Below are 17432 nucleotides of genomic sequence, written 5' to 3'. Positions count from 1 at the left end.
GCAAGCAGGCTCCTGTAAGGCCTGGCTTGAAACCCTGGTTTCTCCTTCTTTCTAAACAATGACTAGTCAAACTTCTTTTTTTTCTTTCCTTCCACTGAGATTGTCCTCGGGGAGGGTATCCAAGAGATCAAATCAAGGAGAATTCGTTTTCTGGGTGTGCACAGCCCAATAATCAGCAGGAGAACAACATCCCTAAAGGAGAGGCTGGTGCTTTGTACCCACAGTATCTCTGACAGAAATGTTACTTAAATCTGCTATTAAAACCTGTGGAATTTTAAAAATCTAACCTAATGAGATGTTGATAAACATGGAAGAAATTCAAACCCAACCTCATTCACCAAATATGTTTTCATGAAGAAACAAAGAAGCTCTTTGAATATAGTACATAATCAGAAACAATTTGATTTTATAATATAAGAAAAATCAAATTATATAGTACATTCATTCATATGACTAAATATTACACAGGCATTAAGTGTTATTTTTTAACATACCATAATAACACAGGAAAATGTTTATACTATATTTTGAGTTAACTGTAAGGAAATTTCAAAAAAATTAGAAGGAAATGTACAAAATTAATCTTTATGTAGTAGCATTTCAAATGGTTTTTACTTTTTTGTATTTCTAAATTTTTACACAGAGAGAATATATTACTTTTCTAATCATAAAAAATTCAGTAAAAGTTTTTAAAGGTTATTTATATCAAGTTTTCATTTTAGACCAATAAACTTTAGCTGTTTTTCCTTCAGTCTGTTACCATTAACTGCATCATGAAATTAGTTTTAATCCAAACTTCTATTAATAAAACACGTCTTCATTCAAGGAATTTAGAAAGATTAAACATAAAAATCTGATAGAATTTATGGGCTGAGTAGATCTCATGGTATTTTATTTAACGTGTTTTTAAAGATAGAAAATGGTACTTCTGCCTTCTACTTAGAAAGCTGCAAAAAGTGTGGCTCCAAACCGAACAATAAAAAAAGGCCACATTATCATTAAAATCAGCTTTCCTTGAGCCCATCGGAGAGCTGGGGCTTCAGGGTAACCAAGTAGCCTGAACCCTAAAAAGGGACTTCCCTTCTGCCAAGAAAAGATGGAACACAGCAATGACCCATCTGAGGCAGAGGAGGGAAGAAAGACGGGGCCACCATACCAAGCAGTAAGTAAAACTTAGATCACAGTTTTAACAAATTGCTAATGGCCAAGCATGGATGATCTTAAGAGTCTGGAACCCCTGGGAACTACAGATGCAAAGGAAGGTGGGATGTGGCAGCCCTCACAGGTGCTGTCCCATGACCTCCGTGGCACCATGAGGAAGACCCAGGCAGGGACAGAGATGTAAGACTCCCCAGGGTGCAGGTCTGGGGGCTGCACAGCCAGATAACCAGAATGGCAGCAACCACCTCACTGGAGGAGGGGAGCAGCCACCACGCCACCTGGACAGGCAGGAAGCCACACCCAGAGCCTTCTCCTCTCTGAGGGAAGGGCAGCAAATCTTGTGGCCCCCGCTGCACAGGCGGTGTAGAAAGGAAAAGAATAAGCCTGTGCTGCTGGGGAAGGGACAGGAAACCATCCTGAGCCCAGACCTTTAGAGGTGTCCTACTATGGAGGGAGGTGTGGCATCACTGAGGGAGCCCCACCAAAGACCCAGGCACACTGACCCTGCTGAAGATCAATGTGGATCAAGGATGATGGAGAGAGTCCAGTCCATTAAGCACCAACCCACAGCAGGTTTCCACTAGGGGAGGGGCAGGAGCATGGAAAGAGAGATCCCCTCCAAGGCCCAGACACGCAGGAAAGCTCTAAAGCTGACAGTGAAAAATGGACATTGAGAAAAACCCTTTGGCAAACCAGCCCTCACCTCAAGCATAAGATACTGCTTTAAGGAACATGGAAACTGGTGGTGCATGGAGGAAGATAACCATAGCAACAGTAAAACCCCAAGCCTGCTCCCATGACCAGACTGACAACCTCTCCACTGTAATAGCCTAGCGGTAGAGACGTGCCCATTTAGAGGCATAAACACTACCTACCTCTGTTCCGTCCTATATGTGATGGCAAGCTTTCAACCCAAAATTACAAGATGTACCCCAAAAAAAAGCAAGAAGGCCCCAACTCTTCACCCCTGCTGTTAAGAAATAAAACAATCAACAGAACTAGACGCAGATTTGACTTGACATTGAACCACAAAATTCCCAATGATTAATATGTTAAAGACTCTAGTGGAAACAGTGGACAACATGCATGAACAGATGAGAAATTTCAGCAGAGGAAAACTATAGAGATGAGTCAAGCAGAAATGCTAGAAATAAAAAGTATTGTAAGAGGTGAAGAAGTTCATCAGGAGGACTCAACACAGTGAGCACAGAACCAATTACCTTGATAAGTCAACAGAAGCTGCCCAAAATGAACCCAGAAGAAAAAAGAGTGAATAAACGTTTAACCCTTGCAAGACATATTTTTTATGTCAGTCCCTGGAAACATTTTTAAAGCCTAAAGCCTTCCTTTCCTGGATAGAAGCCAGATGTAAGGCCATCTTAATGAGTGTTCTATTGAAGGTAAAATGACTTTAATGAAGACATCCAACCTCTGTTTTCTAACGTGAGGATCCAAAGATGCATAGATTAAAAACCTTGGGAAATTATGTACCTCCAACAACAGTACAAATGGTGCTTCTTCAGAATAAGAGCAGGAGTTCAGATAATCACTCATATCAAGACGGTCACTATTTCATTTTTTTACATTTGAACATGTTAATCAAAGGAATCCTTCATGATACCATTAAGAATTACTAAACATAGTATTTGATGCTCTGAGAAGTTATAATGCAGGCACCTCACACAACGCAAAGTTAGGACTGGTAATCCTTAAAACAGCAGGGAGAGAACAGAAGAGTTGCCAAAAACCTATAAACAGTTCACTGCCTCAATTTCTGGTAAAGGATTAAGGATGAAGAAAAATTATATCTTACATTTTTCTAAACCCACTACTGATCCTGGATTATATGCTCCAGAGGATTTTTGGACGAATGTCTCTTGAGCACTTAGAAGAGAGACGGAAGCATCTAAGACCAGCAGTTTCCAGGTGAGCAGGCCCTGGCAAGCTGAGCGCATCTCCCTTTTTCATCAGGAGGTGGGAGGTAGGCGGACTAGCAGGAAAGAGTTGTTAGCTCACAACTCTGAGCACTCAGGTGCAGGTACAATGCTCAGGGTTTTATATATCCTTCACTGCTATCCCATCTTACAGATTATTAGCTCCATTTTATAGAACAGAAATAATCCACCCGAAGGATCACAGAGATGTGCCTGACCCTAAATTTTCACCCTGACCACCAGATGCAGCCTCCTTTGTGAATGCGACGAAAGGCTGAATGATCACCGAGTTTGGTGTCTTGTCAGTAACTTCACTAAAATGACCCCAACACCCTGACCTGCAGGCTGCACTGGCTTACACGTTCCTTGCCTCTGTCAACATTTTAGTCAATGACGCAGAAGCTCTGCTTATTAAATTTACGTTAAATAAAACTAGGATTAAGAGTTAACATAATCAACGGCCAAAGCAAAAGTCAAAACTATCTTGAGGCTGGAACTCTGGCCTGAAATCGATGGGGAAAAATACAAAGCCCTTCATTTAGGTGTGAAAAATCAACCACAGAGATGGAGAATGGAAGAAACAGGCAAATGTGGATGAGTAAAACAAAACAAAACAAAACAGAAAAAACAAAAACAAAAACACGCTGGGAGGTTTAGTGAATTATCATTTTGATTTGAGCCAGCACCCAGAGATGCTGCTAAACTCAGAGGGAGGATTTGTGGAGGAGTGATACTGTATCCCAGGAGCCTGCCATGTTACTATTGATTGTACTGGATGGACAGAAAAATTAGTAACCTGCCTGACGGGGAATTGCGAATCATGTCCCCAAGGACTACCTGTGGAAACCATCGAGTTTAGCTTGGACAGGATGACATGGTGACTGCCTTTAAATACTCAAAGAGCTTCCAGAGGGAAGCGAGTGTGTGCACAGTGTTTGGTTAATGACAGAGAGGTGGAGGTGGGTCCCAAAAAGGACCCACCAGTGTCCAACAATGGCTGTCGGAGGGAATGGCACCTGGTCTGCCTCCACAGGCATCAGGAATGTGGCTGGTGAATGTCAGGAGCATCTTGAGCAAGGCTTTGCCAACTCTTCGAGGCTAGGATTCTGTTTTACATTATGTAACTCAACAAGCACTTCAGTTAATTTCCAGATAATTATGCTGAGTGAAAAAAAAAAGCCAACTTTTCCAAAAGGTTACATGCTGTGTAGACTAGCATTTTTATAACACTGTTGAAATCACCAAAGTATAAAGATGAAGAACAGATTAAAGGTTGCCAGGGATTTGGACATGGGTGGGAACAGGAGGAAGGTGACATTAGGGGTCCTCTTCGTGATGGATATATTCTGTCTCTTGACTGCACCAAAATCTCAATATCCTGGTTTGTGATACGGCAGCACTTTATTGCAAGATGCTACTTTTGGAGAAAACTGGATAAAGACCACACAGGATCCCTATGGCTTAATTCGAACAATTATATGTCAATCTACAATTATCTAAAAATAAAAAGTTTAATTACCCCAAAAAAAATTAAAAATGAAGAAGCCCTTCAGATCTCACCCGCAGGGGGGTCATGAGTGGATCGCACAGCAGTGACACGCCAGTGACCAAGACCAAAGGGCTCACCGAGCCTCCCCTCCTCCATGACCGGGCAGCACTTCCCGGCCCACGGATGCACCCGCTCAGCTCTCCCGGGGGTCGCCACTTGCATCTCAGAACCTCCATGTCAAAGCTTTCCTGCTAACGAACCCCAGTTTCCAACTTTTCTACTCCTGCCAGAAGCAATGCCGGATTCATAGCTGCCCAGATTCAAAACCAAGACCCTAGCCATGATTTCTGATTTTTTTCTACATGCAAAAACCCAGTCCTTGGAAGCTGTTCCTCAAATATGTCTGCACATGTTCATCATGCTGTTTCCGCTGCTATTCTTAGCTTGGCCTCATCACCTCAGAGCTTTGATACTGGGCTAGCCCCAGGCTTCCCAGCCCTGTCAATTTCACCAACGCCAACTCCATCCTACACTTTATTTTCCATCATCTTACTGTCCTAACAAGAAACTCTGAGCAGTGTCCCTATTGTGTGTGTGCGCGCGTGTGTGAGAAGGGGGAGCTCTCCAAGGTGTGTAAGAGAGTGGATGTGTGTGACGGGGGGCTGTGGCCAGGGCTCCCCTCGATTCAGACTTAGTAGCCGGGCCACCTGGGAATCGAGGCACACAGGCATCGCAACCACCCTCACGCAGTACAGGGGAAGTCTAGAGATCGGCGGTCAGCAGCCTGGAGCACAGCTGGAAGAACCAGCTTCGATGGGGCTGACGGAAAAATACAGAGACGGCATCACAGAGAGGGCAGATTTCATGGCCACATCAGGGCGTGTCCCTGGAGAACCCATGAGGAGGTGGAAGATCCCTGGTCCTCACCCATGGCTAGAGGGGTTCCACACAGATACAGAGAGACAGACTCTCCACGTTGGGGTGACGAAAGGCTATGCTGTATAAGCGGAATACCCTACCCCAATTAATCAGACTTCTAGATGTGTGAAGAGGAAAAAAACATACTGTGTCAAAAGTCATGGGATGAGCATTGGCTTCTTACCTCTGGCTGGGAAGTTTAAAGATGGATTTTTGAAAATAGAATGAAACATGTTATTGAAAACACTTTTTTCTTTCTTTTAAAAAGTAACGACTTGGCTGCAGATGCATCACTTTCTCCCCTGGCGATGAGTCTCAAATATCTGCAAATATTGCACAATGACCCTCTGGCACGCTGCAAAAACCACACCGTGTTGCCTTTCATGGAAGGGAAATGAAGAATTATGAGAACAGAATGACAAGGTTTCTCTAACCCAGGATTCCATAATCAACTCTGAGCCTGTTTAAGGCAAAAACAGCAGGATCTCCAGGTTTCTGCTCTTTAGGTTCTGAGATATCTAACTCTCAGTCAAAAACGAAAAAACAAAAAACAAAAAACACCAGGACCCCTGGCTTTCCTGAATTCTTAATTTGAACTGGGGAAACGTCTGTGGCCGTATCACTGCATCTGTGTGTAGAGGGAGGGGACCGAAGCTTCCTTCTCGACAGCTAAGGGTGTCATGTTGGTGCATCCATTCTTTCTTGCAGATTCCTCACTGTCCTTCCTATCGTGGGGAAGGGCTGGGGCCACCATATTGGTTTTGTGAACAAGTGATCTCATAAGAACTACACTGAAGATAAACTTGGGGGCTGCGGTCACTGTTGACTTTTGGCCACAGGCCTGGAGTCAGCGCCACCTGCAGGGTCAGCGAGACCATTATGTGACATCACAGTGAGTGGACATGGGCTGCGAGCGTCACCCATGGTCCTCTGTCTAACACCAGGCTTAGGCTGACCCTTGGCTCTATTTTCTTGTCCTCAGAGTAACTGGCCCCGTGTTGAACACAGGAGCTGAAGACTCTAATGGACTTTCCTGTGGGAAATTTAGTGATGGAGAAAGGAACCAGCACTGACCCAGGGCTGATGCCCCAAGTGGCTAGACAGGAAGCCAACATCCCGCCCCACCTCAGACAAAGGCCACCCAGGAGAGGGACCCAGGGTCCCAAACACTACGTGGGCTACACAGGGAAAGGAGAGGGGAGCATAACCTCTACAGACTCATTTTTGAGGGCTTTTAACTTGATGGTTTCTCCCTGTTATTCAGCAGTGCAATAAGGAGTCCCTGTGTGCTCCTCTCCTGGTGCTCATTTTCTTTGCAGAATGACTCCCAAGAGAAGCGGACAGGATGCTGTCACAGCACTGAGGACTCCGAGCCTTCCCCCCATCTACTGATCAGACAGATGCATTCCTGTTGGGCCCACTTCCCTTCTCTCATTTCCTCTTTTCCCTCCTAGCCCGTGGTCTCTCCTCTCACCACTCCCGTCCTCCTCTTCTTGGCGCCTCTTCCTGTCTCCCCTTCCCTCCCACCACCACCCGGATCTTGCCCTCCTTCTACCCCCTTCCAGTGATGAGCTGAAAGGTGGTCACTGGCCCCATCATTAAGCAGAGCTGCTAGGATTTATTTTCTTTTGGAAATATGGCTGGTTGTGAGTGTTTTATCATGACCATAATAGAGTCCATTTTTATTGCAAAATCTCCTGTCTCCCTGTTTTGGGGGTGTGTGAGACTATGCAGAGAGCCTGGGGGGAGCGAGCAGCTTCCAAATGAACATGAAGGTTAGGGAAGGTTCCCAGCGGAAGGAAGGGAAAAACTGAAAACACTGAAACAGGATCTGAGATAGGAATGCTCCCTCAGCCTGGCTAAATCCACCGAATAAGCCCTCAGCCTGTAAGGTCACCTACAGCAGTTTGTAAATTACAGTCATATCCGTTCTTCATTGAAAACCAAGCCAAAGTTTAAAAAAAAAAGGAGAAAAAGAAAAGATTCCCAGTCTCCTGAGAGAAACCATGGCCATTTCTATTATAAAATGGGGGCGGGGCAGGGGGCCTCTACTATCACTAATACTGGGAAGAAGAAAACGGAGAGGAAGACGCAAGGGACAAGCAAGGACCAGAGACCCAGTGGGCACCGCACACCAGCGCCATCTACAGGGAAGAGGCCCTCCCACCCACACAGGGACCCTGGACCCACACAGGCACAATCACTAGGACTCTGGGAAACGTGGAAGGAAGACACAGCCTCAACTAGATCTCTTCTCATAGCAAAGCCAGATCAAGGCTGAGTGCTCCTGAAATACAGCAGAGTCCTTAGGAGGCAGGAAACGCGAGAGGCAAGGCCAGGGGATGTGACTCACCGAGAGCACAGCGCTGGTACCTGCCAGCAGCGGCAGGCCCGCCAAAGTGTGGGTGGCAGTGACCGCAGGGATGGGGAGAGCCTGGGATGACCACGTGTTCTGCAGGGACTTCCAGGGAGCTATGTTGATTCTGTGACCAGCTTAAGTCAGGTTGAAATTCCCCACCTAGGCCCTCACTGCCCTCCCTGCCCGACCCTGTTACCCACTGCAGTTGCTGCAATGCCACACCCCACCCTCACCCCAGAGGCTGACCACACTCCAGCCTGGGTTCCCTTGCACCTGCTCCCAGGATCCCTTCTTGCTTCTTCCAAATCTCTCCTCCAGCCAGGTCCCCCGCGGCCCCACCCGAGAAACCAGAGAAGACCACACCAGAGCCTCACTCAGCTTCAGCACCCGCCTCTACGACACCGAGTGGCAGAGAGGACCTTCCTCATTGGGACAGCACCCCTAGAGTGTGGGGACTCATAGCCAAGGCATGGGGGAAAGATCTAGGGGGAAATTAGATAGGTTCTCATAACCAAGCTTTATTTCCATGTGGATTAAAGGCGATAATGCTTGAAAAGCACCGACTATGGTGCCTGGTGCCTGGGTACATTTTTAATAAATGTTGGTCAATCGACAGTAGAGTTGAAAGGCAGCCTCAAATTTCTTCTATATAGAGAACTATGCGTATACAAATGTACAACATATAAATATATAGTTAAGTAACTGAACACATTGAGTATGAAATACAGCATGTAAGATGAATATTCCATCCATGGCATAATGTTTTAATTAAACATTAAAAACCAGAGGTGCCCAAAGCCTTTGATTAAAGCTTCAAAGAAAAAAATTTAAATGCATTAAAAATTCATAAGCTCTTTGCAATTTGAGTGTTTTTTTTTTTTTAATCTATAAAATAGTAGTCCTCGTTTATCCTGTGACAGGGCTGGAATAAAGCTGAACAGAACTTCTTTTGCAAAACCATCTCAGAGAGGGTGACAAAGAGAGGGGTGTATGACATGCAAACTGAATGAAATGTTCAACCATAACCTTCTCTTACCTTTGACCCAATGAGCGTGTACAGCCACTGAATGGTTTCATTGTGGTTTATTACTCCATTCATCCCATCCACATACAACATAATCTGGCCCAAAGCTACAGGAGGGAAGAGAAAAAGAAGACGACATTACGGTTTTATATGTAAATATCATCTCCAGTGCTCATAATGTCAAGTGAGATTCTCATACTTTAAGGGCACTGTATGTTAAGAATCACCTCTAAAGAGACTGTCGGAGCTCTGAAATTAGCAGAATCTCATATGGGAAAGTGCTGACCACACCAGAAGAAATAGGGGCTATGCCTGGCCTCTGGAAGATGCAATTAAGGCACGAAATCCAGTGATTGTTGTCTCTCTGTGCTTCAATGTATAAATGCATGTTTTTACGTTTCTGTATCTGTGTGTAGTTCCAGACGGGGCAGAGATATGGGGCCGAAAGAATGCATGAAGTTTCTAAAAGCAACCTGGCTAGTACCCCAGCCTGCAGTCAGACAAGTCCCAGCTGCTAAGCTAATACAATCTGAATCCTTAAGGTAAGGAATAAATATGTATTTAAGAATTATCTGTGATCCTTTTTAAAGATTTTTCAGGTTTTAAAACATCAGAAATCAGGGGAAAAAAAATTGTTGACCCCAAGTCCTGAATTTTAAGGAAAATACAGTCACCAAATACGGTCATTATTCACCAAAAAGAAAATACGAGCCATGTTACCACTTTTTAAAAACAAATATTAACTCTATCAATTTTTTTCAGTACCCTTACTATCAAAATAATTTGGATTCTAGATAATGAACACACACAAGTCACATACTCTAAATAAATAGGCTTCCTTGAATCATGTCTAGCTTCCTAAATCTTATTTCAGCCATAATTCATTGGCATGGAACTGACCTTTTTAGGCAAGACCTTTTTTTCCTGGTAATGGTAGGATATCTCATTTTAGAAAACTAAAAGTAAGAGGTACGAAGTGAAAATAATTCATAATCTCATAATTTAAAGAATCATTCTTAATCTGTTGATATACTTTCTTACATCCTTTTATGTTTTATACACTCCCCCACACAACTCTGTATGGAGGTCATAGGAAACAGTCCAGATGAAATGGTGTTGATTAAAAAGAGCAAAACACAAAATAGTAGGTATCGACTAATTCCAAGCACCCAAACGTATGTGTCACGTTAAAAAATCCATTATTATCCTATCCAACAGATCAAATAACAAGTCACAAGAAAAATTATGCTCCTAAATATGTAAAAGCTCAAAATTTAAAAATTAATTGAACATGTGCTTAACACAATAAACAGTATATTTTTGGAAACAACAGATTCATATTCTATTTAGTGGTGAAACACTGGAGGTCCTATTAAAATCATAAATAATTTTAAAATAATGGCCACTAATCCCATGATTATTTAACACCATGCTACAGAGTTTCAAGCAAATTTAATAAGACATGAAAAATAACGAGCTGTAGGATCACTAGAACTGAATACATAATATTGTCATTATTTGCAATAAATACTAGACTCAATAAAAATGCATCTACAGAATTTATAATGAAGAGATCACAATTATAACCGCTTTCTCATCTTAATGAGAAATATGGATGTAACATACAAAGAAAGTCAAAGTTGGAAATAAAAATATAATACTAGATAAACGGACATATGACAGCAAATATAATAGTTTGAATGACTCATTGTATAAACAACTCATACAAATTGATAAGAAAATACTATATGCCAACAGAAAAAAGCCAAAAGCATTTCATAAAAGAGATGACAAGCTGGTTTATAATAACAAAGTTATTCATTCTCACTATAATAGAAAAAATACAAATTAAAACCATAATGAGGGGGAGGGCATAGCTCAGTGGTAAAGCGTGTGCTTAGCATGTACGAGGTCCTGGGTTCAATCTCCACTACCTCCATTAAAAACTAACAAACAAACAAATAAATAAACCTAATTACCTCCTCCCCAGGAAAAAAATTTTTTTAATAATAATAATAATTTAAATTATCCAAAATATTTTTTAAAGAAATGATTAGGTACCAGTTGCTGGAGAGGTTAAAAAAGTAACTTCATACACTATTGGCAGCAGGGCAAAATTGGCACAAGTCCTATAATCAGGCTATTTTGTGCTGTAATTGTTTTTAAAATAGTTACCATTTAGTACCTATAGTGTCTCAAGCTCTGAGGGGGACTTTATACGTGTGATTAATACAGAGCTTTGCTGTGCGGTGGGTAGTAATACCCACCCCTATACAACAGAAGAAAAAAGTGAGGCTGTGGAAAGTAAAAGAACGTGCCCCTAAGCCCCATCACTACCAAGTGGCGGGGTCCACCTCCAGCCAGGACGCTCAGGCTCCTGTGTGTCTATGCTCAGAGCCTGGAAGTCCTCTCTAAGCTCTTCCCCAGCCGTTGTGATTTCAGGGATCGCTACTAAGGAAATAACCCTAAGTTAAAGGGAAAAAGGGGGATGAATCAAAGATAGTCACTGAGGTATCATCCACAATATCACAGTATCAACCAAAATTTAAATACATACCAGTTCTACAACTCAGCATACACAGTCATTTACCAAAGCTATGTCCTAACCTGTAAAACGTAACTGATAAAATAATTGAAAAGTAGAAAATTATGAACATCATATAATTCAATAAAACACTAAAATCTTCAAGCATAGTCGGAAAGGAAAACCCATGATATATTAGGCATTGATTGGATGTATGTTCTTTGGGTGTATTTTTTTTTCTACCTCTTTCTGTTTTCCCAGTTTTTCATTATGAGCATCGATTACTTCTATATTAGGAAAGTAAACAAATACACGAAAAGTAACCAAATAAGTCTGTATAATGTAAAGTATTAGCTGCTTTTCTTGGGTTTTAGGAATTTTTCACTAGCCTATTCCTCTCAGCTCACCTCTCCCTCCTTCAGAAAGACACGGCCCCCACTTCATGGGAGAGATCTGAGAATTCAGCACATCCTGCCCTGTTTTTCCCTTTCCCTTTTTCTTTCTTCCTCTCCCTTCCAAAACAAACTGGCAAATCTCCAAGGAAGGGAAGTTTGTACCATAGTCTTTTTCAACCATTCGAGTCCCACTGCTGAACAAGCAAATCCAAGGTGGACTTCAGCATCTTCCAAAACAGCCTAATGGCACAAGGGAGACAACGTAGACTGTTCAGCCTCTGGAAGGCACATCCCTCTGGGGGACCCTTCCCACAAGGCTGAAAAGCCGGGAATAGTCTCCTCTCTAATGGCTGAGGGCCTCTGGTACTGCAGAAAAGCCCAGCCAGCCAGGGCACTGCTACAAAAAAGTAAGAATGTCTATACGTTTTCCTTCTATGATCTGTTTCCCTCTAAGGTTCTACTGACTTCTCACTTTGGAGCAGGAAAGTCACCAGAAAGTCTACATCAAATGGAATTCAACTTTCTGATCACACCTGTTTGTCATAGTATTTTGGTGATCAAACACTTGCCGACTAGATATTTTTGTACCCTAGCCCTAAAGCTTAAAGCATTCCTTCCTATAAAACCCACTGCAGACACAAGATGGCGCTAAATAGATTTAAGTGGGTTACATTGCACTGGTATCAACAGCAAAAAAAAAAACCCCATCTCAGTGAGGGCCTGAGAATAAAACTCACACAGATTTAAAAAATAAATAAATAAAAATAAAAAAGGTAGATGGCTTGGGTCACAGAAGCCATGAAAATCAGTGATTTCCATTTTCAAGAAGGATGCAGAGGGTCAGAATGTCCAAACAGAGAGGTGGGTAACAACTGCACAGGTCTAAAAAGAGATCACGGCATTTATTGTCATGCTGCCCATAAAATTTACTCCAGGCATTTTAATTAATTTTCCATGCTCCAGTTTCCTCACCCAAAAATGAGACAGTAACACCGCAGTATGTATTTTGCAGGGGTGCTGTAGGGATTGAGCCAGAGCATTGCCTTGCTTAAAGTAAGTGCTCAGTAAACGTTAGTCATGTCAGCCACGTCACTGAAGTCGCACATCAGTTATTTCCTGGACAGAAACACACAACGAAAGACTCTGCAAGACATGAAGTTGGGGAGCGAGCCCTCTGCCCAGCCCAAAGTCACGAATATTTTTTTCTCAACATTTTTAGGATTGCTTTTTATATTAAGATATACGCTCCATTTTGAGATAATTTTTGGATACGTTGTGAGGTTTAGATGGATGTTTTCCCCACATAGTTGTGTAACTGACCTAATACAGTTTTTTGAAGAGACTATCCTGCCTTTATGTAATTGTTTTTGCAAATCTGCCAAAAATTAATTGGCGATGTTCGTGTGGGTCTATTTCTGGATTCTCTGTTCTGTTCCATCCATCCATCCATCCATCCCTTTGCCAATACCACACTATCTTGATTACCACAGCTTCATCTGAAGTCTTAAAATCAGGTGGTATGATTCCTACAATTTCATTCTTCTTTTTCAAAATTGTTTTGGCTATTCTTGTCCTTTAGCCTTTTCATGGGAATTTTAGAAACAGTTTGTCTAAACCTACAAAAAAAACATCTTTTTGGAAGTATTATGGGAAATGTATTAAATCTATAGGTAAATTTTGGAGAAGGGACATCTTTATTACATTCAGTCTTGTATCTATGAACCTATTATGTCATAATTTACATCTTCTCTATTTTCACCAGCGTTGGGTAGTTTTTAACTATAGATTCTGTGTATGGCTTTTTGTTAAATGTGTACGTTCTTCATGTTCTGGGGGCTACTGGGAATATTTTTAAAACTTCTCCATTTCCAACTGTTTATTACCAGCATATAGAAATAAAAACACTTTTTGTTTGTTTTGACTCTGCATCCTGTAACTTCGTTAAACTTATCAATTTTAAGAGTTTTTTAGGTTATGTTTTTGAAGATTCCCTGAGGCTTCCTACATAGACAACAATGCTGTCTGTGACCTAGAACAATTTTATTTCTTCCTTCCCAACCAGTATCCCCCTCACTTTTTATTCCCCCTTGCCTTATCTCATTGGTTGAGTATAAATACTCAACTGGGAGAGAAAGAGTGGACAACTTTGTCTTTTCCCTATATTAGGGGGAAAGCACTCAGTTTTTCACCATTATTTTTGATGTCAGCTATGAGTTTTTGTACAGTGCCCTTTATTAAGGTGAAGAAGATCCACTCAATGTATAATTTGTTAGTTTTTTTTTAATCATAAGTGGATGCTGAACTTCGTCACATGCTTTTTCTATATCAACCGATAGTATCAAGTGGTTTTTCTTCAGACTGTTAATGTAGCAGATTACACAGAGTGAATTTCAAATATTGAACCAGCCTTGCATTCTCTATTGGCCATGGTGCATTATTCTTTTTCATATATTGCTGGATTTTATTTGTTAATATTTTGCTGAGGATTTGCATCTTTGTTCATGAGTCTGTAATATCATGTCTTTGTTTCATATCATGGTAATGCTGGCATTATAAAATGAGTTGGGGAGCATTCCCTCCTCTTCTGTTTTCTGGAAGAGATTACGTAAAATTGGTTTTTTATTTTGTGTTTAAATGTTTGGCAGAATTACCAGGAAACTATCTGGGCCTGGAGATTCCTTCTTCAGAAGACTGTTCACTGCGAGTCAAATTTCTTTAAAAGTCATAGTTAATAACAGTTACAGCAATAAGGCTAGTCAGGTTATCTATCTCATCTTGGATGAATTTTGGTAGTTTGTGGTTTTTAAGAAATTGGCCCCTTTCATCTAAGTATCAATTTTATTTACTTAGAGCTGTTCACAGTATTCTCTTATGACTCATTGAATGTCTGTGGAGTCCGTCATGACAGCCCCCTCTGTCATTACAGATGTTGGCAATTAGTGTCTTCTTTCCTTTTTTCTTTGCTATTATTGCTTATTAGCTTTTCTTTTAAAAAGAAAACTAGCTTTTTATTCCACTAATATCAACTCTATTTTTATGTTTTCAATTTTATTAGTTTTTACCCTTATCTTTATCATTTCCTTCCTTCTACCTGCTTGGGTTATTTTTACTTTTTTATTCTTGTTTCTTAAGGCAAGTGTTTATATTATTGATTATTCTCCGTTTTTCTAATAGAAGTAGGCAAGGCTGTAAATTTCCCTCCATGCACTGCTTCAACTACACCACATAAATTTTTATTTGTATTTTCATTTTCATTTTGTTCAAAATATTTTCTAATTTCCATTTGAGGATTCGTCTTCAACATATGGATTATTTAAAAGCATGTTGCTAATTACCAAGTATCTGGAGACATTCCTGTTGTCCTTCTGTAACTGATTTTTAGTTTAATTCCATTATGGTCGAAAATACATGATTCCAATTCTTTTAAATTTGTTATTTTTTATACTCCAGGATATGCTTTGTCTTGGTGAATGTTTTCCATGCACTTGAAAAGAATATGTATTCTGCTATAGTGGGTAGAATGCTCTAAAAGTGTTACTTAGAACTAGTTGGTTGATGGTGCTGTTCAGTTACACTATAGCTTCGCTGATTTTCAGTTTACCATTCTATTGATTACTAAAAGAGGAATGTTGAAATCTCCAATTATAACTGAGGATTGTCCATTTCTTATTTTCAGTTCTCTCGGTTTTTGTTTTATGTATTTTGAAGCTCCGCAGGTTTTCCATTTCTGGGTGAATTGACCCTTTTTATCACTATAACATCCTCCTTTATTCCTTGCTATTTGTTTAAATTTGGGGGGGGGGATTAGGTTTCTTTCTTTCCATCCTTCCTTCCTTCTTTCTGTAATGGAAGTACTGGAGATTGAACCCAGGACCTTGTGCATGCTAAGCAGGCACTCTACCACTGAGCTGTAACCTTCCCCCATCCCTTGCTATCTTCTTTACTGTGCGGAGTCTAATATTAATACACATTTCTTTTGATTATTGTTTGTATGGTATTTATGTCTGTATCCTTTTGCTATTAAACTATAGTTAAGGTGAGTTTTGTGTAGGCAGCATTTCATTGGGTCTTGTTTTTTGTATCCATTCTGATAATCTCTGTCTTTTAATTGCTGTGATTAGGCCAGCTACATTTAATATAATGATTGGTACATCATTTTTAATCTGCTACTGAGCCTATCTAGTGAGTTTTTTGTTTTGGTTAATGTATTTCTCATGTCTAAATTTTCCATTTGGTTCTTCTTTAGTATCTTCTTCTTCTTCTTTTTTTTTTTCCTGAGACTTCCTATCTTTCCATTCAAATCCAAAAATCAGTGTCACCTTGGCACTGGGGTCTATTGATCTGTCTTTTCTCATGCAGGTTGAAATTTCCCTAGTTTACTGTATGCCAACTAATTTTGGCTTATATCCTGGACATCTAAAAAGATTCTAAGACTCTGGATGTTGTTTAAATGTTACAGAAAATGTTGGCATTTTTGTTTAAGCAGGCAATTAACCTGGTTAACTTAGGCCACAAGGTCTGACTTGCCTTTTACAGGCTGTGGTTCCAATGCCAGTTCAGTTTTCAAAGCCCCTGCTGTGCCATTTGGATTGGTCCTGCATATCTGTTACCCAGAGACTCTACCTGGGCAGCGGTCTACCAGGTCTCAAAGTCTTTAGTGTGCTGTTTAGGGTCAGATTCACATGTGTAGTTTGTAATGAGCCCATGGGCTCATAAAAATACTTTGCAGGTCACTTTACTGAACTTCTTTGTCCATTATCTCCCTGATACTTTAAGGTTCCCTGGGGCCCCCCTTCTTAGTCCTTCAACCAGAGAGCCGGGCCATTATTTATCCTGCTCTGCCACTTACTTCTTGTGACTTTGTCCACATCTGGGGCCAAGTCGTGGGAGAACAAAGAGGGAGAAAACACAAAAGGAGTTCACCCCAACCCTCCTGTAACTACAACTCTTCTTAATCAAAAGTTTACGCCTCCTTCTCTGAGTTTCAGGTGCCTGCAGGACCCTGCTATTCTCACATTATTATCACAGCTGCTCTCACCATGGGATTACCTGGGGCAGGGGTTCAAGATAACAGAGAAAAGACTAAGAAACATGGGGGACTTTTACACTCTTAGTGTTTGGAGTCCCTTTTGCTGCCATATAAGCCAGAAGTTAGAAGACTTCTCTGGAACTCTGTCTACATTGATGGCCGCTTTTGGGTTTGGGGCTGATTTGAGTCCAGACCAGTAAATATCAGAAGAAAAATGTTAAGAGCACCATCACAATGCTGTTTCAAATTCTAGTCTTCTTCCTCAATCTGTCTGCTACCGCTTACTCTTCAAAGTGCTCAAAGAGTTGTTTTCTGTATTTTCCCCAGGTTTATAGTCACACTTAATAGGAGAGACAGGTTCGTGTGTGCTTACACCATCTCAGGCAGAACTCCTCCCTGTTCTGCTTTTAGAATAAATCACTCCAGCAGCAACGCGGAAGAATGAGCAAAGCCTGGAGTGAGCAAGCCCTTCAGCTGGGGATCCACTTAGAACTTTGCCTCAACTTTCTAACCCCATGGTTTTCAATCCTTTCTCTTGCCTTCCTTTCTCTTATTCTCCCTTCTTATTTTCCTTCATTCTTGTTTTCCTTTCTTTCTTA

The 17432-nt window shown here is 41.2% G+C and overlaps 1 protein-coding gene across 17 annotated transcripts in view; it reads right to left on the bottom strand.

Moving 5' to 3' along the window:
• The window catches only part of FHOD3 (formin homology 2 domain containing 3), a 411645-nt gene that overhangs the window by 167281 nt on the left and 226932 nt on the right, over window positions 1-17432 (bottom strand). For all 17 annotated transcript variants that reach the window (XM_074352245.1, XM_074352246.1, XM_074352247.1 and 14 more), the window contains exon 6: window positions 8898-8992. In XM_074352245.1, coding sequence (XP_074208346.1) covers window positions 8898-8992 — 95 coding nt within the window. The remainder of the gene's footprint in view (window positions 1-8897; window positions 8993-17432) is intronic.

The sequence above is a fragment of the Camelus bactrianus genome, chromosome 24 (assembly GCF_048773025.1).
Source record: "Camelus bactrianus isolate YW-2024 breed Bactrian camel chromosome 24, ASM4877302v1, whole genome shotgun sequence".
NCBI lineage: Eukaryota > Metazoa > Chordata > Mammalia > Artiodactyla > Camelidae > Camelus > Camelus bactrianus.
This window is presented reverse-complemented; position numbering and strand designations above follow the sequence as displayed.